Source organism: Syngnathoides biaculeatus, chromosome 3 (genome assembly GCF_019802595.1).
Source record: "Syngnathoides biaculeatus isolate LvHL_M chromosome 3, ASM1980259v1, whole genome shotgun sequence".
Classification (NCBI taxonomy): domain Eukaryota; kingdom Metazoa; phylum Chordata; class Actinopteri; order Syngnathiformes; family Syngnathidae; genus Syngnathoides; species Syngnathoides biaculeatus.
The window spans coordinates 36,190,201-36,214,740 of NC_084642.1; the positions used below are offsets into that span (position 1 = coordinate 36,190,201).

General features: G+C 40.2%; 1 protein-coding gene across 1 annotated transcript; it reads left to right on the forward strand.

Moving 5' to 3' along the window:
- The first annotated feature begins 29 nt into the window (after positions 1 to 29).
- Positions 30 to 22,784, forward strand: LOC133498150 (USP6 N-terminal-like protein). The gene is made up of 14 exons (XM_061814641.1): positions 30 to 118; positions 605 to 678; positions 4,625 to 4,710; positions 4,805 to 4,844; positions 5,247 to 5,327; positions 5,669 to 5,776; positions 11,573 to 11,682; positions 14,591 to 14,639; positions 19,046 to 19,166; positions 19,406 to 19,500; positions 19,606 to 19,671; positions 20,398 to 20,497; positions 21,798 to 21,950; positions 22,195 to 22,784. The coding sequence occupies exons 1-14, from the start codon at positions 67 to 69 to the stop codon at positions 22,701 to 22,703; spliced, it is 1,644 nt and encodes a 547-aa protein (XP_061670625.1). The 5' UTR covers positions 30 to 66; the 3' UTR covers positions 22,704 to 22,784.
- The last annotated feature ends 1,756 nt before the right edge of the window (positions 22,785 to 24,540 follow it).

Below are 24,540 nucleotides of genomic sequence, written 5' to 3' on the forward strand. Positions count from 1 at the left end.
TGCTATTTTCTTTTCTTCCCAAGATGGGAACTCAGGAAGTCAACAGGGGGGACCTGTTTACGAGACATGGACAATATCCAGATGGTCGTGATCATGGACATAGAATCCTTCCAGGAGTGTATGTTGGCATGACAGAGAATGTTTAGAGGATTGATTTGACTCCAGGGCATTGGTTCAAAGGGGAAGACTTGAGTCTTGTAATTGGAATATATCGTTCCCCTGGTATATTATTCCACTACTTATAAATAATCTGACACACTTAAGAGTGTGACCCCAAAGGCTTTGATCATTTAAACGTGGTCTTGTGTGTCTTTAAGTGTTGTTAAAATTGATTGATCCAAATGTAGGTCACTGATAAAGCTGAAAAGCTTTACAAATGTTGGGCATGGTGCCCTTTCTTTGGTTTGGTGAGTTGTAATACAGTATGCACATTAATAATGCTAATCACCTTAAACCAATTAAGTCCATCTGAAAGACAACATTGACATATCTTCAGAATATTTGCTTTTGAGCTTTTTATATTAATACAAGAATCCTACTACTTTAAGTTTTTGGTATCACTTTTTATTTCTGTTTCTCGTTGATTTTGCTCTCTTCTCTACAGATATTGACATGAGGAAAGACATTGAGACATTAATAGCTGAGGAAAGAGCTGACATCATTTTGAAATATGCTACGGTAAGTCAATGCCCTAAAGCGTAACATAAATTCAACTCTGTACTTGGTTCACATGAAATACAGGTCTAACTCAAGATTTTTTATGGTATTTCACTTGAGACCAGAAAGATTTTTTTTTTTTTCAAGTATTGAATAAACTGGAACCTTTCCGTGAGCCGTCACCCCATCGTGGTGTAGAGGTTTGTACATCACAATGGTCCCTACACCTAAATTATTGGGGGGGATTATCCCTTCGGATGGTTCATCCAAGGCAAAAAGGGGTGAAGTGAGGGACCAGAAAAAGAATGCTCAACGATCCTCAATGACAAAGATGATAAATGAATGTGGTTTTTCCTCTGAAGCCAGGCTTGGAGATGGGTCTCAATGGAGAGCACCGATTGTCCATTCTTCCAACCAGTCGACATGTTTTTTGTGAGAAGGCCTTTGACCTTGTTTATTGGGGGTCCTGTGGAGGATGCACCTGGAGTACCAGAGTCCATGCTAAAGGGTGTTCATTCCCTGTATGATCAGTGTCAGAGAATGGTTTGCATTGCTGGCATTAAGTCAATATGACTATGGTATTTTCCTCTATAAACAAACTAGTTTGGCAGCTATTTTGCTCTGCAAAGTTGGGTAATTTCTGCTATAACATAGTTCCATCCAGAACTATTTGACAACAGTACTGTACCACCCGATAACTCATTCCCCTTTATACTCGAACAGCAGAGAGCAGTGACAATATGGACGTCTAGTTTGGTTTAGTAGCCACCAGCATGATGACTGAAAACACATGGAGTTCCCAAAATTCACTGCGACATGCAAATTTGATTAAACTAAAAACAGCATTCATCTTTGTTGTTAGTGGTTTTATGTTACCAACAGTTTGGTGAAAATGTGTCATTTAACATTTATATACTTGTTTCAAATTTATGGTTAATTTATGGTCCACTATGTTTTTATCAAGGCGGCACGTTTGGTCAGCTGGTAAAGTTTTGGCCTCACAGTTCTGAGGATCCGGATTCGATCCCGGCCCCGCCTGTGCGGAGTTTGCATGTTCTCCCCGTGCCTGCGTGGGTTTTCTCTGGGCACTCTGGTTTCCTCCCATACCCCAAAAAACATGCAAGATTAATTGCACACTCTAAATTTTCCTTTAGGTGTGATTGTGAGTGCGAATGGTTGTTTGTCTGTATGTGCCCTGCGATTGGCTGGCAACCAGTTCAGGGTGTAGCCTGCCTCCTGTCTGTTGACAGCTGGGACAGGCTCCAGCACTCCCCGCGACCCTCGTAAGGATAAGCGGCAATGAAAATGGATGGAACGATGGATGGATATGTCTTCATCAAACCTTGAGTGAAGGTAATATTTTATGGAATTCAGTGACCTCCCAGGCACTTTAACAGCAAAGTCAGCAAAGTTCTGTCGGGCAATGGTTGTTATTAGTAAATGTTTCTTAACTCTGATGTGTACACACTCATGTGCTAACCTTAAATATACATGTTTCATGTGATAAACATTATTTCAGTCATTTTATTTCAGGGATAAAAGTTTGTCCGTCCAAAACTGAAAATGCCCTTTTGGGCTATTTTCGGCTGAATTTTTCAGAGGCTTAAATTTCGCCGCATCATGGGTCACAACTCATAGCTTGTGACCATAGGTGAGGGTGGGGAAGGGAATTGAAAACATCTTTCAGCTCAACTCCATCTAAACCATGAGAGACTGATGCAGAGAGTCTATCACTCCACCTGCTAATCTCTACCCGTTGTTTTGCTCGTTCCTTACTTTTAACTAAGACTCCAAAATACAAAAGAAAATCCGATTAATCATTAGACACTGTAGCTCTACCAGGAAATGTGAGGCGGGAAGAGGAGTTAATATTTAACTAAGGAATAGGTGTAGAAAAGAATTAAATGTGTATTGGCTGTATGTATAAACACATTTTCACTGCTTGTAACTCTTGGATGAAAAGAGAACAAACGAGTGTGGGTGTGTGTAGGTAGATGCCTTTGTTTCCAGAAGGCATTTCCAGTAGTTGTATCACATGTTGTGTGTCTAAAACGGGAATGAGGACCAAGAGTATGATGACCAACTGTATTTGTTAAAATGGCATATGAAGTGCCATATATGATTATTCAATGAGGTAAACAACCCTCTTAATGGATTCAGAAGAGGCTGGTCATGCACAGCAATGTTTCTACAAATTGAACATTGGTCATTCAATCACCCATAAATCACATCATTGTTCATTTGTATCCGCAGTATCCTCTCGTGTTTGTTGGAGAACGAATAGATACAGTAAGCGAACCATCAAATTATAGATGAAAATGTAAATTAATAATTATTTTAAAAAAGTTGGATTCCTCATTTGTTTTCTTGGTGGTTTTACAGATGGTAATGTGAAGATGAAAGACAGGGAATAAGGTAAAATTTAGCTCAGTGTCTGAATAGTGAGGGTGTGTAAGTGTGGTGGAGGGCTTTGCTCTGTCTAACAATGGCAACAGCTGTGACACACTTTACACTAATTGACTTTTATAGCTTAATGGCTAAATTATCAGTGACAGAGATTTATATATTCTAATGCAGGTATCTAGTTGGCGCACAGCTGGAAAAAAAAAATATCTCTCATCGTGTGATTATTTGTCTTAACTAACTGCTAACCTTTTTTTAATGTCTCCCTTTTAAACCAACAACTCAAAAGATACTTCTATCCATCCATTCTCAGTACCGCTTATTCTGGTTAGGGTCATTGGGTGCTGGAGCCGTTTAATTTGGGAAATTCAATTTTTAAAAATAGTAACTGATGCTATAGTGGTACACTTGCCTGACTTTGGTGCAGCCTGGGTTTATTTCCCACTCAGTAACGATGTGAATGTGAGTTTGAATGATTGTCTGTGTCTATATGTGTCCTGCGACTGACTGATAAGTGGGTCAGAGAATGGATGGATCCATCAGGACAGAGTCCGCCTTTCACTCTTAAGTCAGCTGGGATAGGATCCATCCAATCTCTCAGCTGCTTATCCTCACAAGGGTTGTTGGAATGTTGGAACCAATCCCAGCCGTCATCGGGAAGGTAGTTGGGTACACCCTGAACTGGTTGCTCGCCAATTACAGGGTACATGAGACAGATAACAATCGTATTCAGGCCCCGCCTGTGTGGAGTTTGGATGTTCTACCTGTGCCTACGTGGGTTTTTTCCGGGCACTTCGGTTTCCTCCAGCATCCCAAAAACATGCAACATTAATTGGATATTCTAAATTGCCCCTAAGTGTGATTGTGAGTGTGGCTGTTTGTCTCTATGTGCCCTGCGATTGGCTGGCAACCATTTCAAGGTGTACCCTGCCTCCTGCCTGTTGATAGCTGTGATAGGCCCCAGCACTCCCCGCAACCCTCGTGAGGACAAGCAGCAAAGAAAATGGATGGATTTATATATATATATTATATATATATATATATATATATATATATATATATATATATATATATATATAGATATATATATATATATATATATATATATATCTATATATATATATATATATATCTATATATATATATATATATTATATATATATATATATATATATATATATATATATATATATATATATATAGAGAGAGAGAGAGAGAGAGAGAGAGAGAGAGAGAGTGAGTACATGGTTGTGCATGCGCTGGAGCTATTGTAGAACACATAAAAGCAATCAAGCATTCGCACAAACATTCACACCTGGGGTCTTTATTTAACCAACCATGCACCATGAAACTGTAGTACCCAGCAAAAGCCTATGCAGGCACGAGGAGAACATGCAAACAAACATGCATATAGGCAAGGCGACATTTAACCCGGGTCCTCAGAACTGTTGGGCAAATTTGTTAACCAGTTGATTACTGTGCCCGTGTACACACACACTATTTTTTTTCAGGCTCTATTTGATATAGGACATACATTTGTAGGTATGCATGTTTGCGTCTCTAGGGCAGACGGGGTGAGGTCGATATTGACCCCTGGAAAGATGCTGACTACAACCTCTATAAAGTTATCGATCGCCTCGGCTTTATGCAGTAAGTGCATTTGTAATGGTCCGTTAGCTGAAGGAATATCTTACTGTTCCATTGTTGAAATAATGTCTTCCTCGTATTCATTCTTTTTTCACAGTGAAGATGAGCTCCCTGTACCAACTACAAATGAAGAAAAGGTACAATGGTGTGCAAGGTTGAGCAAGTTATCAGATATCAAGTTGAAGTCGACCTGTGAAATATCTGACTTTTGACATAGTGCAAGAGGCAGGAAGGCATCTGTGTGTCAGGGATGTGTGAAGTTTAACACCTGAGACTCACTCCTTTGTGTTGATAGGTGGCACCGATGTCCTTACATATAGATCTATCTGAATGTGCAAATTCGCAATTGATGTGTGAACACGCACATACTGTAACATTTGGTCAGTTGTATATGAAAGGCAAATGAAAATGAAAACTTCGATTTGCTCTTATTAAGATGTGGAAATTTACTGGGCAAAGGCAGTTTGAAAGGGACGAGTAGTAACAGGAAATGTCATTCCTTATGTTAAGTTGTTTCTTAATTTCTTTTTTTTGCACAGCTGAAGCAACTAGAGTTAGAGCGATCAAAGAAATGGCTGAAGATGATCAAAAAGTGGGATAAATACAAAACCAGTGACAGGGTGAGTAGCAACGAACACAACCAAAGAGAAAGGATTAGACAAAAATCTGTCTAAACCTATAGACTGAATAATCCATAAAAACTAGTGCTTAAATGCTGATTATCATGATAAAACATCGTTTAAAAAGAGATGATCCATGAGCTATTTCATCATGTTTGATAATCCTTGTTACCGGTAATCACAAATCCCTTAAAACAGTAGACCCGTTAAAATAGCTTAACTTTATTGTTCTGGACCTTGTCAAAATATTGACAGTTCCGTTCTAAAGTTATTCATCATTCACTATATTTTTTTGGCTTTGTACGTGCTGTATTTTTACATTTTCATCTTCATGCTGTCAGATGGTGAAACGTGTGTACAAAGGCATCCCTATCCAGCTTCGAGGTCGCGTCTGGTCTCTGATGTTGGATGTGGAGAAAATGAAAAAAGACAATAAGGGAAAATATGAGGTAAACATAATCATAATGTGAATATGCAAAGCAAATCATTTTTTTTCTTGTATAGCGCATTTTATACAGAAGATAACAATGTGCTTTACATCAGTGGTCCCCAACGTTTTTTGCACCGTGGGCCAGTTTCAAGTAGGTATTATTTTCAAATAAATTCATTGCAATAAATTGTCCTAAAAATGAGTGTAAAATGCATTAAAAATTGAACTCACCATAATGCATATCCGTTATGTGTTATCCTCACAAGTAACTGTGCCTCGGTGTCCCCTGCTATTTCATTTATTCTTCTTATTGTTGTCCCTGAAAGTGGGTTTTCTAATTTTTTTACTGCAGCCTCTCCAAAAAGTTTGCTGCAAATATATGGCATCAGGTTGCTATCAAAACAATCAGAACTCAATTTACATAGAAACGAGCGTAATGGGCACATTAAAAAAATGGGAGGGCTCACACAATTAAAATGGTCACTGAGTTTTGCAATACAATAGCACCTCTCACTTTTGAGAGCTTATTGTTTTGATAGGGACCTGACGCCAGATGTGCAGGGATTGTGAATCACCTGTTTTGATGAACCCATAACACAGATAGGAATCTTGATATTTTCTTTGAAATGCAGCTTTCTTTTTGCAAACAGTCTGTGACCCGTCTGTTGTCTCACCGTTTTCTTGTATACCCTTTCCAAAGAAACTATCCAGTGAACTGTTTACGGTTCATTTTAAGAGGGCTAGCTTACATTGCTAATGCAAGAAAAAGACGAACCAGAGTCAAGCGTGGAAATGAGGCGAGGACGGAAGTGGTTAATAATAATAATAAGACACCCGGAAGAAAAAACATTCTTAGTGGGCCTGGACAAAATGGTGTACAGACTGGCACCAGTCCGGGGCCCAGTGGATTACTACTTACCACTGCTTTACATGATAAAAAACAATGAAAAACAATGGGTAAAAACAACTTATAAACAGAAAAACATAGAGAAGAAAAACCAAAAAAAAGTCCACCCCCAAAAGCATACAGTGCAACAAATATCACTTAAAAATGAAATTTAAAAAAATGAGCTTTTAACGATTTTTGAAACATTCAAAGTTGGGGCTGACCTCATTTCTGTTGGTAACTTATTCTGTTTGTGTGCAGCATAAAAGCAAAATGCTGGTTCAACTGGTTTGCTTTGGATTCTGTGCTCCACTATTTGAGTTTGTTGATCTTATAGCCCTACTGGGTTTGTATTCTTTCATGTATTCAGGAACAAAACCATTTAGTGATTTATAGACCAGAAGCAAATCTTTAAAATCTATTCTAAAGCTGGAAGTCAGTGTAAAGACTTTAGAATTGGCCTTATACGTGCTGACATTTTTGTTCAGGTCAGAACATGACCTGTAGCATTCTGAATGAGCTTCAGCTGTTTAATGCTGTTTTGGGGGTGTCCAGTCAGCAGACCATTTCACTGGTCAAGTCTACTTGAGATAAAAGCATGGATGAGCTTCTCCTGCTCTACTTGACAAATGCAAGCCTAGAAATGTTCTTCAGATGGTAAAAGACAGTTTTAGTAATTGATTTTATACGGCTGCCAAAAGGTCAGAATCTATCAGGACACCAAGATTTTGGACTCTGTCTTTTTTTTTTTTTTAATGACTTAACGGGCAGCAGGGTGACTCAGCTGGTAAACCGTTGGCCTCGCAGTTCTGAGGTCCCGGGTTCAATCCTGGACCCGTCTGTGTGGAGTTTGCATGTTCTCCCTGTGCCTGCGTGGGTTTCCTTCAGGAACTCCGGTTTCCTCCCACATCCCAAAAACATGCAATATTAATTAGACACTCTAAATTGCCCCGAGGTGTGATTGTGAGTGCAGCTGTTTGTCTCCATGTGCCCTGCGATTGGCTGGCAACCAGTTCAGGGTGCACCCTGCCTCCTGCCTGTTGACAGCTGGGTTAGGCTCCAGCACTCTCCACAACCCTCGTGAGGACAAGCGGCAAAGATAATGAATGGATGGATGACTTCATGTATTTACTAACAGCAATCCTCTTTTCTTTATTGCCAAAAACAATTCTCAGTTTTGTTGAAGAAAATTTTGCCACATCCAGTAATTTATCTACTTTAGACAGTGACGCAACAGCTCAATTGATCTGTAGTCATTTGGAGATACAGTTAAATATAACTTTGTTTCATCTACTCTGCCGTGATAGTCAAAATTCAAGTTCTGAAGAATTTGACCCGAGAGAGGAGGGGTCCAAGAACTGACCCTTGAGGGTCCCCATAGGTCATTGTCATTTGTTGAGATTGAGCACTTACAATGCTTACAAAGTCGCTCCTTTCCTCCAGGTCGGACCTAAGCCATTTAAGGACCGCTCCATTTAGTCCTACCCACGTTTCCAACCTGTTCAGTAGTATATTATGATCCACCATGTCAACAGCCGCAGTGAGATCCAACAAGACCAGAATTATCACCTTTCCCAAGTCACTATTACTCCTAATATCAGGGGTCACCAAAGCGGTGCGCGAGGGCACATGGTAGCCCGCAAAGACAATTTAAGGTGCCCGCGAGGCATGTTCTAAAAATACCACAGCTTTAAATTTTGAACTTGACTTGCTTATGTTATTTAAAATTTTAAAATACCTGTAATGTCACATCATACAAAAATTAAAATGACAATATTTTATGTATGTATAATGAACTATAACTGAAGTTTGCTGCAAACAAGTCATGTAGCCCTTCGTACAATCACTTCTCACGAAGTAACCCTCAGCCTAAAAAGGTTGATGACCCCTGCCTTGTATCATTTAGCACTTTGATAAGAACAGATTCTGTATCATGACGAGTTTGGAAACTTGATTGAAATTTGTCAAAAAATCCATTAAAGTTGAAATAAATTCCTGAGTTGGTTGAAATTAACTTGCTCAACAAACTATGAAAGACAGATTTGAGATGGATTTATAGCTTGCTAACATAGAGGCGTCCAGTGCTTTGTTTTTGAGAAGAGGCTTAGTGGCAGCTACTTTAAGAGCTTTAGAAAACTTGCCAGATTGAAGTGAGCAATTCTGCTTTTTTTTGCCATATTTCTTTGATCAAATTTCCGTCCCTTGTATGAAAAATGGATGAAAAAAGTCTGATATCCATATGGGTCTGACTTATTTTCAAAAAGACCCTGCAGCTATCTATCACATTCAAGTAATATTCTTCATGTGAGGAGGATAGACCTTCACATCTGAGTAGATGGTGGTTTCAGACCAGAAGGATTGAAGGAAGATCTTGGTGTGGTCTGGACTCCAAAACTGACAATAACCTTCACCGTATCTCGCAGAGCTAACATGGCATGTAGGCTAGTAGAGGGTCAATTTTGCATTGGGGTTGGCTCCAACGGGGCAGGGAGTGGTGTGGGACAAAATTCATTCTGTGTGTGTAGTCTATACTGTGAAAAAAATAAATATTTGAAAACCCTGCTGTATTGCAAGTTCTTCCACTTAGAAATCAATGAGGGATCTCAAATTTTCCACGTAAGTTCATGTCCACTGTGAGAGAGATAATCTAAAAATAAAATTCAGAAATCACGATGTATGATTTTTTTTTAACAATTTGTGTGTTACAGATCCAAATGAGTATTTGAACAGCTGTCTATCAGCTAGAATTCTGACCCTCAAAGACCTGTTCATCCGCCTTTAAACGTTCACCTCCACTCTGTGTATTATCCTGAATCAGATGCACCTGTGTGAGGTCTTTAGCTCCAAAAAGACACCTGTCCACCACATACAATCAGTAAGACTCAAACTTGTAACATGGCCAAGACCAAAAAGCTGTCCAATGACATCAGAGACAAAATTGTACAACTCCATACGACTGGAAAGAGCTCTGTAGAAATTGCCTGATGTAAGATATCACCTTGTGGGCTCTCAATGATTTTTAGAAAAGTGAGGAATCAGCCCAGGACTACACAACAGGACTTGGTCAATGACCTGAAAAGAGCTGGGACCACCGTTTCCAAGGTGACAGTTGGTAATACACTAAGATGTCATGGTTTGAAATCATGTGTGGAAGGTTCCTCTGCTTAAACCAGCACACGTCAAAGCCCATGTTAAGTTTGCCAAAGACCACTTGGATGATACAGAGGAGACATGGAAGAAGGTTTTGTGGTCAGATGAGACCAAAGGGGAACTTTTTGGTCATAATTCCACTAACCGTGTTTGGAGGAAGACGAATGATGAGTTCCATCCCAAGAACACCATCCCTACTGTGAAGCATGGGGGTGATAGCACCATGATTTGGGGGTATTTTTCTGCACAAGGGACAGGGCGACTGCACTGTATTAACGAGAGGATGACCGCAGCCATGTATTGTGAGATTTTGGGGAACAACCTCTTTCCCTCAGTCAGAGCATTGAAGATGGGTCGCGGCTGGGTCTTTCAACATGAGATCGACCCAAAGCACACAGCCAGGAAAACCAAGGAGTGTGTCCATAAGAAGCATATCAAGGTTATGGTGTGGCCTAACCAGTCTCCAGACCTAAACCCAATAGAAAATCTTTGGAGGGAGCTGAAACTCCGGTTTCTCAGCGACAGCCCAGACACCTGTTTGATCTAGAGAAGATCTGTGTCGAGGAGTGGGCAGTCTGCAGTCTGAGCAAACCTGGTGAACAACTACAGGAAACGTTTGATCTCTTTAATTGCAAACAAAGGCTACTGTACCAAATATTAACATTGATTTTCTCATGTATTCAAATACTTATTTGCAGCTTTATCACACAAATAAATTATTAAAAAAAATCATACATTGTGATTTCTCACAGCGGACATGCACGGATGATGAAAATTTCAAAACCCTCCACGATTTCTAAGTGGGAGAACTTGCAATATAGCAGGGTGTTCAAATACTTATTTTCTTCACAGTATATTGAAATTACTGAAAAAAAAACAACCCTCTATGAAACAATGAAAAAAAGGCATGGAAACGTTAAAAAAATTATTTGGTGGATCAATCAACCATAAACATACAGGTATGAACATTTTTTCCAATGACAATGAATATGTGGGCTTACAGCTTCCGAAATCACTCATTCCCAATGCCAGCAATTTTTGTCAGGGTCACGTTATTTAACTGATATGGATAGAATCACAATCAGCATCAGGTTTAATGGCCAAGTGTGTAAAAACACACAAGTAATTTTTCTCCGGCAGTCGCTGCTGCCCTGTACGACATTCAGAACAAAGAACAAGGAACAACATAGCAACAAGAACAAAGAACAAGAGGGAGCAAGTGACGAATCGTGCGGTCTACAAAATATTTAGAAAAATAAAAAATATATATATATTGGACCAGCAGGATGTGAGTGAGTGTCCTAACTTGGCACAAGGCTGATCAAGAATTTAATGACTTAATTGCCAAAGGGAAAAACCTGTTTGAATGCTTGGTACTTTTGACTTTCATTGATCCGTAGCGCTTTCCCAACGGAAGGAGCTGGAAGAGCTGATGGCTAGGATGTGGAGGATCCAAAAGGATCCTGCCTGCTCTGGACCCAGTTCACATTGCGTGCAAGTCCTCACTAGTGGGTAGCATGGTGAATTGATGAAGAAACATCCATTATGTTTCATAAATAAACATTTTCTTACCAATTAAGTGAATTTTGATTATTTCCCACTCCGCGCTACTGTGCAATGGCCCACTGGTTGGGAATCACTGCTATAAGGCTTGTCACAAACTAGCAGCCATTTAGAAAATACAAGTCTGTTGACTATGCTCCAAAGTTGTGATGATATAGCTCGTAAATATTTGAATATTTTAACTTACCCGAATGTCTTAACTGCTTGCTTTTTCAGGAAATGAAGGAGCAAGCCAAACTGTACTCATCGGAGATCAAACAGATTGACCTTGACATCAACAGGACCTTCCGCAATCATATCATGTTCATGGATCGTTTTGGTGTCAAGTAAGTATCCAAATTACTTACACACTGCCTGTGTGGAGTTTGCATGTTCTCCCCGTGCCTACATAGGTTTTCTCTGGGCACTCCGGTTTTCTCACACATCCCAAAACCATGCATTAATTGGACACTGTAATTTGCCCCTAGGTGTGATTGTGAGTGAGACTGTTGTCTGTCACCATGTGCCCTGTGATTGGCTGGTGACCAATTCATTTTGTACCCAGCCCGTTGATGGACGGGATAGGCACCAGCGCTCCCTCAACCCTTGTGAGGATAAGCAGCTAGGAAAATGGATGTATGGATGTTTATTTGAAAAGCACCAGATGCTAAAGCAGACAATTAGGGAACATTACTGTAATTAGCATCACAGCAATTATAGCTAATACTAATTTCCAATACCTATCCCGAGAAAGGCTTTGAAAGTCTTATTATAATAGTTAAAACAGTCAAATTATAAGTACAGCAGTTCATTCCTGAAATAAGAAGAGGCCTTTAATTGTATTAAGGGCTAAAAAGTAAAGATAAAGGAGTTGTGAGGGCATCAAAGGACTCCATATTTACCATTTTATTTGATTTGTTTTTTCCATTTCATTGGGGTCCTTGTGTCCTTTGGTAATTTTATAATACTTTTGAAGATATAATAAAAATAAAATACAGCTGGTTATTTTATTTGGATTTTTAAATAGAAAAAAAGCAAAGTAAAATACAGCTTGACATTCTTTTTGTTGCCTGGAACCAGTACGAAAAAGTTTATAATGGTTTGATTGTCAATATAATAATAATAATAATAATAATAATAATGATAATAATAATATAGAATATATTATGGGACAAAAATGTAGAATTGGCCTGTATATTTGTTTTGGATTGGCAGAAGCTGTCACCGACAAGAACAGTGCTCCTGCTGGCCACTAGAGGGCAACAGCTTGGGGCATGCAAATGCCAACCATTAGAAAACAACGAAGAACAACAGAGCGCAATTATCTTTGTGGAGTAGTTGTGAAATGAATCCAATTAGTGGTACCCAGTCAACACTTTTGAGATGAAGCTGGAACACTATATTGTCTATATTTGACTTATCTTGCTCCTACGGCAGCAGCCTCCAATCTCATGAATTGCTTCCCCCCTACTGGCTAGCATGAGCACTGTTCTTGTCGGAGACAACTTCCGCTAATCCTAAACAAATCTACAGTCCCTTTTTTGATTTGTGTCTCGTGGTATATTATATTTTCATTTTAGAAAATAAAATTGAAAATCAAACCTTCATTCAACTTTTCCTTTCTTGTTTCAAACAGATTTTTCCAATTTAAAAACAAAAATCAAATAACCAGTCATTTTTCCAAGTGTTATTTCCAATTTCTGAAAGATAGATGGAGCCATTCCATCATGAAATCAGTTTTTTCTTTGTGGTCACTATGTACATTTGTAACCTCATCAGGAACTCAGCCAGAGAGTGAAAAGCAGGGTATGTTTTGGATTGCAAGTTTGAGTTGAATGTGATGTTCTAACAAAGTGACCAAATTGCAATAGCAACCCTATTTGGAGGAGGCGCTTCAAAATATAGAGCAGCAAAAGGTCAATGTATTTAACTCTGTAAAGTACAGTTCAATAATAAAAGAATGTAGGGTTGGAGAGCGAATAATTCTGCTCCATTCTTTAAGGAGTATCCTGTGGTCACTTGGCCTCACTGTGGATTTGGGCAGCCATGGTTAGTCTCATGTCCCATTTTATCGTTTAGAATCTTGCAGATACAGATGTCATCTGTTCTGCAATAAAACGACTTCAGCAGTGAAGTAACTGCTAAGGAGGGAGCAGTGGTTTGCAGCCGTGAGGTATTTATGTAATTAAAATAAAGAAGTCCAAAGAAAACAGTAGCTGTTACTGAGAGCTCATTTTGCTGCCACATGTGATTTTGGAAATTTTTTTTGTTGTTGTTTTTGTTTAATGCATGTTCTCCCCGTTCCTGCGTCAGTTTGCTCCGGGCCCTCCAGTTTTTTCCTACATCCCAAAAACATGCAACATTAATTAGACTCGAAATTACCCCTAGGTGTGATTGTGAGTGGGGCTGTTTGACTCTATGTGCCCTGCGATTGGCTGGCAACCAGTTCAAGGTGTACCCTGCCTCCTTCCTGTTGACAACTGGGATAGGCTCCAGCACTCCCATGACCTTTGTGAGGATAAGCCGCTAAGAAAATTGATGGATGGATGAATGGATGGATAAAATATTCTCATTTGCAATGCTGACCAGGCAGCAGAAAGCAGAGTGAAACGAATTTATCTATCACTGGATACACTAATAATTGTTCTGGCAGGGTTTTATGTATTTTAAGTGCTAACTAATAAATGTTCATCTTTGTGTGAAACAAAGTTATTAACTGTATGACGTTAAAAAAAGTTATAAATGTGTACTCACTGTTGTGATGTTACCAGACAGACTCCAGGAAGGAAAGGTTGCTCAAAGTGAGGTGACCTCAGTCTCAGTCAAAAAAACCACTGATGAATAATAAACATAAAAACAATCAATTGAGTTCTTATCCCTTAATTTAATGGCATGAGAGAGTGACAAGTGGAGGTGAGGTCCATGTGTACAGGCGGGTTCATGTTTGAAATTATGAAACTGGTTGAATTACAGATTTTATGACTGCAGAAGGATCCACTGGACTGTAATACTGCTTGTACAGGTTGCTCTGCAATGTTCCGATTCATCAGTAGCAATAATTCATTCAAAGAATCATGCCAAATGTTACTGCGGTTTGGATGTTTAAATCTGAAAGGAGGGAGGATTTAGGTGTGGTGTTTTGGCTTTCAAGCATTGAGTACAAGCATATTATGTGCACAGAACAATACAAGGTAAAAGCACTGGAAATTTAATTTTTTTTTTCCCCTATTGTTCCTTTGTCTTCTTTTTTTGCAGACAGCAGTCTCTCTTCAATATTCTGTCAGCATATTCTGCCTACAACACAGTAAGTGGCAGCTTTGCCAACAATGCATCACTAACCCACGTTGAACTTGTTGCCAGCCAATCGCAAGGCACATGGAGAAAGACAACAGTTGCACTCACAATAACATCTAAGGGCAATTTAGAGATTCCAACTAATGCATGTTTTTGGGATGTGGGAAGAAGCCGAAGTTCCCGGAGAAATCCCACACAGGCACGGGGAGAACATGCAAACTTCACACGGCGAAACCAGGATTTGAAACCTGGTCTTAAGAACCGTGAGGCCAATGCTCTATCCCGCTGGATTTGTATTTACCGAAAGATACATCGGTTTTGATATTTCAGATACTCTGCAAAGATATTCCAAATGTATGCCTAGATGTCTCTGCCAGTATGTCACCTTTACCGGAACAACTGTGAGATGTTGAGAACTGTTTGCCAAACAGCATGAAGTGTAGTATTGAAGCACAAACTGTTTGTTTGCTGAAACTAAAGTTTAAACAATCATTCTATATGCTTGATGCATGAGTAAGAGTACAGAGTTAAAGAGTGTTTTGGATGAGCAGAGAAAAGACCATCCCTGTCATGATCCTGCCGCTTCAGCACGAGCTGTGCGGCTGCGGTGATTGGGAGGCACACACCTGTGCCTCATGCGGCCTGATCATCCCCCGTATATATAGGACCCGGTGACGACTGGTCCTCCGCCAGTTCGTTGAGCTTTATGTCCCGTTCCAGCACTCTCGTATTCCTGACTGAACCTGTGCGTACCGACCTCCGTCAGTTCTCTGACCAACCTTGTAAGCCTGACTCCTTGACACTCCTGCCTGCGTTGATTGTTTCCCCGTGTACCGACTACTGCCTGCCCACTCATCTGCTCTCTTCGCCCGACGCCCCAACAACCGCTGCTGCACCGGACTGCCTGCTCGATCCCCGACCTCGGCATACAATAAACGTGTCTCTTCTTGAACTACCTTGCGTCTTCCGAGTTCCTGCATTTGGGTCCTACCACTCCCGTTCCGATGGGACGTGACAATCCCCAAGGACCAAAGAACCTGAGTACCACAAAAAACTTTGCCAGCATGCACAAAATTATCCATCCATCCATCCATCCATCCATCCATTTCTTAGCCACTTATCCTCACAAGTGTCGCAGGAGTGCTGGAGCTTATCCCAGCTGTCAACGGGGAGGACACAGGTACACCCTGGACTGGTTGCCAGGCAACTACAGGGCACATAGAAACAAACATCCACATTCACAATCACACCTAGGGGCAATTTAGTGTCCAATTAATGTTGCATGTTTTCGGGATGTGGGAGGAAACTGGAGTGCTCGGAAAAAACCCACGCAGGCACAGGGAGAACATGCAAACTCCACACAGGCGGGTGCGGGATTGAACCCGGGACCTCAGAACTGTGAGGTCAACGCTTTCCAGCTGAGTCACCGTGCCTTCTGGACAATATTAGTGCTTTATAACTTTGGGAAAAATATGAGCTTCATACAAAATTTCAACTTTATACTCGCTCAACTCGCTCTAGTTTAGTCAAGAAACACTCGGTCCTATCTTCCCTTTTTGTTTACTCTCAGTGTTACTGTCTTTCACCATTAGTCATATTTCCTTTTTGTGGTTAAATCCCTCTGTGTTTCCCTAATGAACCATTGTAGGCTTCATTCAATATTCTAAAAAGATTTTGACTCTTTGTGTTTTGTGTTTTGAGTTTGATAATGAAACTGATGTAATCTAGGATTTGCGTGGCAGAAAATGGAGCAACTTTTAGTTTTAGACACTGATAAAAGGTTTCTGATTGCTTTTCCTATATTTTACACATAAAAAAAAGTTTGAAGTTTAAGCAACAAATCCTGCTAAATCAGAAGCGAAACAAGTGTAGTTCACAAATGTATGTCTTCACTAAATTATGTTTTATCCAAAGCCAATATTCGTTATTACTATTACTGTATGTAATTCCAGCCATCTAATAGATAATAATTTATACATTCTCTCTGTCACTATATTTTGCTGACATAATTAGAGGACTAGTGTTCTTTTTTTTTCTTTCAACTTGTCCCGTTAGGGGTCGTCACAGCGTGTCATCTTTTTCCATCTAAGCCTATCTCGTGCATCCTCCTCTCTAACACCCACTGTCCTCATGTCTTACCTCACCACATCCATAAACCTTCTCTTTGGTCTTCCTCTCACTCTTTTGCCTACCAGCTCCATCCTCAGCACCTTTTTACCAACAAACTCACTCTCTCACTTCTCAACATGTCCAAACCATCGAAGTCTGCTCTCTCGAATCTTGTTTCCAAAACATCCAACTTTGGTTGTCCCTCTAATGAGCTCATTTCTAATCCTATCCAACCTGCTCACACCAAGCTAGAACCTCAGCATCTTCATTTCTGCTACCTCAAGTTCTGCTTCCTGTTGTTTCTTCAGAGCCACCGTCTCTAATCCGTACATTATGGCCAGCCTCACCACTGTTTTATATACTTTGCCCTTCATCCTGGCGGATACTCTTTTGTCACATAGAACACCAGACAATTTCCGCCAGCTGTTCCACCCCGCTTGGACCCGTTTCTTCACTTCTTTACTACAGTATCCATTGCTTTGTATTAGGCCCAAGTATTTGAAGTCGTCCACTTTCACTATCTCTTCGCCCCGTAGCCTCACTCTTCCCCCTCCACCTTTCTCATTCACGCACATACCTGTATATTCTGTTTTACTTCAGCTAATCTTCATTCCTCTCCTTTCCAGTGCGTACCTCCATCTTTCTAATTGTTCCTCCACCTGTTCCCTGCTTTCACTGTAGATCACAATATCATCTGCGAACATCATGGTCCAAGGGGATTCCAGTCTAACCTCATTTGTCAGCCTATCCATTACCACTGCAAGCAGGAAGGGGCTCAGAGCTGATCCCTGATGCAGTCCCAACTCCACCTTAAATTCCTCTGTCACACCTAAAGCACACCTCACCATTGTTCTGCTGCCATCATACATGTCCTGTACTATTCTAACATACATCTCTGCCACACCAGACTCACGCATGCAGTACCACAGTTCCTCTCTTGGTACTCTGTCATAGGCTTTCTCTAGATCCGCAAAGACACAATGTAGCTCCTTCTGGTCTTCTCTGTACTTTTCCTCTAGCATCCTCAAGGCAAATAATGCATCTGTGGTACTTTTTCTAGGCATGAAACCATATTGTTGCTCGCAGATACTTACTTCTGTCCTGAGTCTAGCCTCCACTCCTCTTTCCCATGACTTCATTGTGTGGCTCGTCATCTTTATTCCTCTGAAGTTTCCACAGTTCTGAACATCGCCTTTGTTCTTAAAAATGGGGACCAGCACACTTTTCCTCTATTCTTCTGGCATCTTCTCTCCGGCTAGTATTGTATTGAATAAGTTGGTCAAAAACTCCACAGCCAACTCACCAAATTGCTTCCATACCTCCACTGGTATGTCATCGAGACCAACTGTCTTTCCACTTTTCATTCTGTTCAGTGCTTTTCTAACTTCTGTCTTACTCATCAATGCCACTTCCCGATCATTCACACTTGCCTCTTCTACTCTACCTTCTCTCCCATTTTCTTCATTCATTAACTTCTCAAAGTACTCTTTCCATCTACGTAGCACACTACTGGCACCAATCAACATAGTTCCATCACTATCCTTAATCACCTTTACTTGCTGCACATCCTTCCCAATTAGATGAACAGTGGTACATAATTTCTCATAAATTAATATTTCTTTGAGCAGTGAAGTAAAATTTTATCATTTTTAGGGTACAAATGAAGATCACTCAGGGTACACGAACTGTTTGAGAGTCACTGGAGTAGAGAATACTGTTGAAGATACTCTACTCACTGCACAATGCAGTGCACAATAATACACAGTAAATAAATAAGTCATTTAAAAAGACACATTGCTCCATCTTGTTATCGGGTCAGTGATTGGTTATAATTTTTTTAACTCACCAATTGGTGATCGGTCCAAAATCCTGATTGTGAAGAGCCTAATCCATACCATACCAATTTAAAGCCTCACAATTGTAGATTTCAACAGTTGAAATAATGAGTTTCAGTTAATTGTTCACTTGTTCAGTCATTTCATTTTTTTGTTATTTTATGATTATGAAGGACGGTTTGTAAACATTGGTGTGATAGCATTGCTGTATGGTGTGCAAGTACTGTCAGTGTTGTCTGTCCCTGCAAATTAGTAACACATGCTGGAAAGTGTTAGCAAGCAGGGGGAAGGGAGGTTCGGAATTAGGTTCACTTTAGCTGTTGGCTGCAACTGCTGTGCACCATGCCACAAAAACAAGTCAGATTTGGTCTTCGTGAAGCTGTGCTGCTGTTTGACCATGAGGCTCGTCATGAGCCAAAAGCTGTGGAAACCTCACTTTGCGATTGTTGTCACTTTGTCCTCTGGTCTGCAGGAAGTGAGTTATTGCCAAGGCATGAGTCAGATTGCCGCACTACTACTCATGTACATGAACGAGGAAGATGCCTTCTGGGCTCTGACACAGCTGCTGAGCAACCCAAAACACGCCATGCATGGTGAGATGATGTTTTGACATTGACATATGCGTTTTGAGATGATGTGCTGCTCAGAATAATGGGAAATGGTCATTTGGAATTCTGTTTTATGTTGCTCTTGAGGTGTGCAGGGCAGTGCAACTTCTTGCCGACTGTGCTACTGTTGCTCTTTCAAAAATAATTGGATGAAATTAAACGATTTCTCTACTGCTTTGCCTTACCCACAATCTCACCCCTTCCCCGTTACCTTCTTCTTAAAGGATTTTTTGTTCCTGGATTCCCCAAGCTTCAGCGATTCCAGGCACATCATGATCAGATCATTTCCAAACTGATTCCCAAACTAAAGAAACATATGGTGAGATGTGAGGGTCTGCATCTGTACAGGCACAGTGGAGTGTACAATTTTTTCCATGCTATAAATGAAAGACGACTGCTTTAACATTTGGGCATTTCTCTGCAGGATAAGGAACAGATGTCTGCAGGCATTTACAGCACTAAATGGTTCTTGCAATGCTTCATTGACAGGGTAAGTAAACAGACCAAAATACATTATAGTGAAGAAATTATCCAAACAATCTCATTAATCCATTAATTCATCAAGCAAAAGTTTGTCTAGACCCCTATTCCTCGCAAAATTCTTGATACTTGAATCTTTTTTAATTCTTCAAGATTTTTTGGACAATTTGATGCTGACATTATTGTGGGAATAGTTTGGGCAAGGCCTTTTTGTTTTCCATCATGACAACAAAGATTTTCTTGGATGAGTATGATGTGGAAACGTTTGAACATAACCTCAACCTCAAGCCCAACACACACCTTTTAGTTGTATTAATTTTGATTCTGAACAAGACCAGAGATAGTGAGCCATCTGACACTTTTCATCTTTTAATTGCTAAGTGTACCTTTTCCAGTGATCCAGTGGTAATCCGTAGTCAAAGTAGCTTTTAAAAGGTGATGTCCTTTCACCTCCTGCCCCTTGATTTTTGTTTTTTTTAAATCTCTGGAATACTGCATCATACGAAACATGAAATGTTCGACTAGCCCAAAGCAATTAAGGCGCAGAATCCTGTGATGGTGGTTTGGCACCGTTGAGTCACTGTCAGCACTTTTCTTTCCCACTGAGTCGTCTCTCTGCTTCGATTGAGTCTGCTGGCCTCTGAGGTTTGAAATGAAACGAGGCAAATTGCCTGTTTTTGGTCAGAAGGAGAACCCACAAATTCAATAACCCTTAGTGATGATGTGATTTTTGCAGACACCGTTTACTTTGACCCTTCGCCTTTGGGATGTTTTCATCCTGGAGGGAGAGAGGCTCCTCATTGCCATGTCTTACGCCATCTTGAAGATACATAAAAGTAAGATATCAAACAGCTTGCCATTACTGTCAGCATTTTACCACACCCTTAAGTCTAGTTGATTATTTTATGATTACCTTGTACGCATTTCTCTTACTCCAGTATATTAGGAATTAGGCTTACGATGGTACACCTTTAGCTAACTAACAGTATGTCGAATTGAGATATTACGAGCCAAATAAAGTAGCATAATAAACATTCAGTAAAATAACTTCACATTTGATTGCAGATAATATAGGAGCCAATCATCAGGAGTAGTTTTGATTATTAACACAAAATGAAAATGTGATTGAGTTTAGAGGAAAATGGTAATAACATTGTAATCCAAGTACAGTTATTGTAGTAATGATAATAATGAAATTAGGAGCTATTAATACAGAGTACAATATATTCTAGGTATTAAAAAATAACAGTTCCAGTTAAGCGAATTGCAACAGTCACGTGAACATAGCCAAGCTTCATTATTATCAGTTTTGTTTGTCTGGTTTAAAACATTTTTTTTATTACTTGAAAAATGTTTTTAAACATATAATGGGAGCTACATGCTTTCAATTCGTTGTCATAGTTATTGCACAAGTTAACTCATCTAATAGAGACACAGCTCTGTTTTTTATTTTGTTCTTGTTTTAGATTTTTTTTTTGATACAACGGTTCCCCTTGGATAGTAACAAATCTTTCAGCTTCTGAGTAATGTGGCAAGATAAATTGAGTACTTTGTACATTACCTGTCGCATAATTCTGATAGCTTTTTTTGTCCCTTAGTATTGGTTTAACACGTCTTGCCCCATATTTCTTGTGACCAGTGTGTATAATGACTTATTCATGGCATCCTTGTTTTTTGACATTGGATTTTATGTTACATACATGAGATTTCAACATAGTTTATCAACAATTATCACTTTTGAATTTTTCAGAAACTCTACACACACAAGCATTTAATAGATGTAATTTCAGTTTTCTTGTATTCATCATTTGAAAGGCAACTTTTTTGCTGAAGTTAATCATATGGAATATATTTTTAATTGTTGTGAGATGGATTTAGCAAGGGGCGCAATTTGGCTTTTGGTGCTTTAGCCTGCCCAACTTGTTCAAAGGTCATTATCTGAAAATAGAAACAGTCGTGTTTAACTGTTAAGTGGTAAATGACTTTTTAGTAAACATTGTTTAAAATATAGCAGAGAATGTATTCTTGGCTTCTCCATTAAAAAAGGGTTCTGAAATGAATGCAGTTATTAAATTTAACAATAAGTATCAACCCTTTGTGTTTCATACAAAGAGATAACCCCATTTGTTTACACAGAGCGTCTCTTGAAGATGTCATTAGAGGAGCTCCGAGAGTTCCTGCTGGAGCGACTTGCTCAAACCTTTTTTTACAGTGATGACGTAGTCATTGAACAGCTGCAGGCCTCGATGACTGAATTACGGAAGATGAAGCTAGATATTCCTCCTCCAGGTGCACAACTGCTCAACTAACAACTATGTGCTGCCTGATTGTGTCGTTTTAGTGTAGCAACAAATTGTGCACTGTGCATTAAAGCATCTCATAAACCTACCCAATGAAGCCATCATCCAAGCAGCACACAGAATGACCTGAGGCAACACATATTTAAAATTCCAACTTTCTTTTTTTTTTGGGAGCGCTTACCAGCCCAAATGCCCTCCCCTAACAATATACTGTATTCCACTTGTTTTCTCAGGGAAGCCTGAAGAGTTGCCACGTAAGCCTTTGGGCCAGGAGCTGTCAGTGCTGCTGAGTCCACTGGAGGCCTCAGCCAGTGGTTATCCCAAAGCAGGACTCACCATCCACATCATATCCAACCAACCAGATTCAATATCTCCAGACCAGAGCCCCTCCAAAGACATCAATGAGCTACATCCTGTTGATGATAACAAGGTCCCTCTTTCTTCCCCAGACCCCATTGTTATCCATAGTCAGGCCCTGTATACCTCAGATGACTTCCCACTTACTGGCCCACCACCTTATGAGCCCCCTATATGCCAGGCACCCAGAACTGCTGATTGCCTCTCTAAGTCTTATGAGTGGAGGGTCCAGGTGCAAACTGTTTACTCAGGACTCCCAGATGTCCACTCGAACAACAATCTCACTCCTGCGACTGTAAGCACTGACGGATCCTCCAGCAGGGTCCTGAGGACTCAATCGGATTCTCTGTCCTCCAATAGGACTCTGAACCAGGATCAGCCTTGAACACTTGATTCCCTTTTGTCTGACACCAATTCATTATTGGTACTCTCCATGTACTGTGCATAAAATTTTAACTGCTTTGTACACATGCTTTGCTTTGTGAAAAGGCTAACACTGTATGTTCCCATCACATTTTGTGGTGATGCTCCTCGATACAATACTAATATAACATACAGTATCTTAAAACCTCAGCTATTTGGTATAAAGCAAATACATGATGTTACGGTATTTCAGGTTCTACCCCGATTTCTCAGGGTCACATCCATCGTTCACCCTTAGACACTTATGCTTAGGTGTTGTACGATGAAAAAAAACATTGACTTGCTGATGAGAAAACAATGTGTTTTAGCAAACATGCACACACACACATACATGAACACACATGCACGAATAAAAATAACTGAGTGCCAGTGGTTTTTACAATGTCAGGTTTGCAGGTTAATCATATGTACTAAAGAAAACATTTTTCATCAGTCCCACAAAATTATGAAGCTTTGACCAGGCCTTAAGGTTGTAATACACTTACTTTTTAATGCAAGCTTTCAAGGAAGCAAGTACAGGATGCGCTTGATAAGGATTTGAGCTTTGCCCTTCAAAATTCAATCTGTTTATTGTCAGATGAACTTGGTAGTAATAGATGAATCAAAGGTGAAGAGGAGGCCTGAAACTTTATGAATTATTTTTTCTTGACTAAATCTGGTGCTGCTCAATATCAAATATAGACGGCTCATGTTCATGTTAACATACTTATGTCCTTTTTAGCACAGTTTGATTGATATGTCAAATTATCAATGCCAGCCAATTATTTAAAATCTGGTGTTTCGGCTTTAAGGACCACATCATATGACTAATTTAGAGCGTTGTTGAGTTCCATCCATCCATTTTTCCCCCAGCTTATCCTCACGAGGGTTGCGACGAGTGCTGGAGCCTATCCCAGCTGTCAACGGGCAGGAGGCAGGGTAGTCCCTGAACTGGCTGCCAGTCAATCGCAGACAAACAGCCGCACTCACAATCACAAATAGGGGCAATTTAGAGTGTCCAATTAATGTTGCATGTTTTTGAGATATGGGAGGAAACCGGAGTGCCTCGAGAAAACCCACGCATGCACAGAGAGAACATGCAAACTCCACACAGGCGGGTCCGGGATGGAACCCGGACCTCAGAACTGTGAGGCGAACGCTTTACCAGCTGATACACCATGCCGCCCGTTGTTGAGTACTTTCTATTTGATGAACAAACATACAGTGCTGTGAAAAAGTATTCACCCTTCCTGAGTTGTTTTTATTGCATATCTATCTCAGACAAAGGTTGCAAATACATCTATCCATTTTCTAAGGTTCTTATCCTCACTATAGTCACAGGGTTTCTGGAGCTGATCCAATCATCGGGAAGGAGGCAGGGTCCACCCTGAACAGGTCGCCAGGGCAGACAGAGACAGACAACAGTTGCACTCACAATCACACTGACAGGCAACGTAGAATCTCTAAGTTTTTGGGAAGTTGGAGGTAACTGGAGTGTCTGGAGAAAACCCACGAAGGCATGTGGAGAACCTACAAACTTTACACAGGGGTGCCGGAATTTGAACCCCGGTCCTCAGAACTGTGAGACCAATGCTCTACGGCTGTTCCACAGTGCCGCAAGTTGCAAATCATCAAACCAATTTTAATATCACTCAGATACAAGTCAAGTAAATGCAGAAAGCAGTTTTCAAATGACAATAATAATCCAAACTCTGACCCTCTGTGAAAAAGAATTGCCCCCAGAACATTATAACACATTGTACCACCCTTGGCGGCAGTAACTGAAATCAAGTGTTTGAGAAAATTGGCGATGAGTCTTC

Coding starts and splice junctions, on each gene's coding strand:
- LOC133498150 (XM_061814641.1), top strand. CDS start 67: ATGGACAATATCCAGATGGTCGTGATCATGGACATAGAATCCTTCCAG. Junction 5,328..5,668: donor AATACAAAACCAGTGACAGG/GTGAGTAGCAAC, acceptor TCATGCTGTCAG/ATGGTGAAACGTGTGTACAA. Junction 19,167..19,405: donor CCCAAAACACGCCATGCATG/GTGAGATGATGT, acceptor TTCTTCTTAAAG/GATTTTTTGTTCCTGGATTC.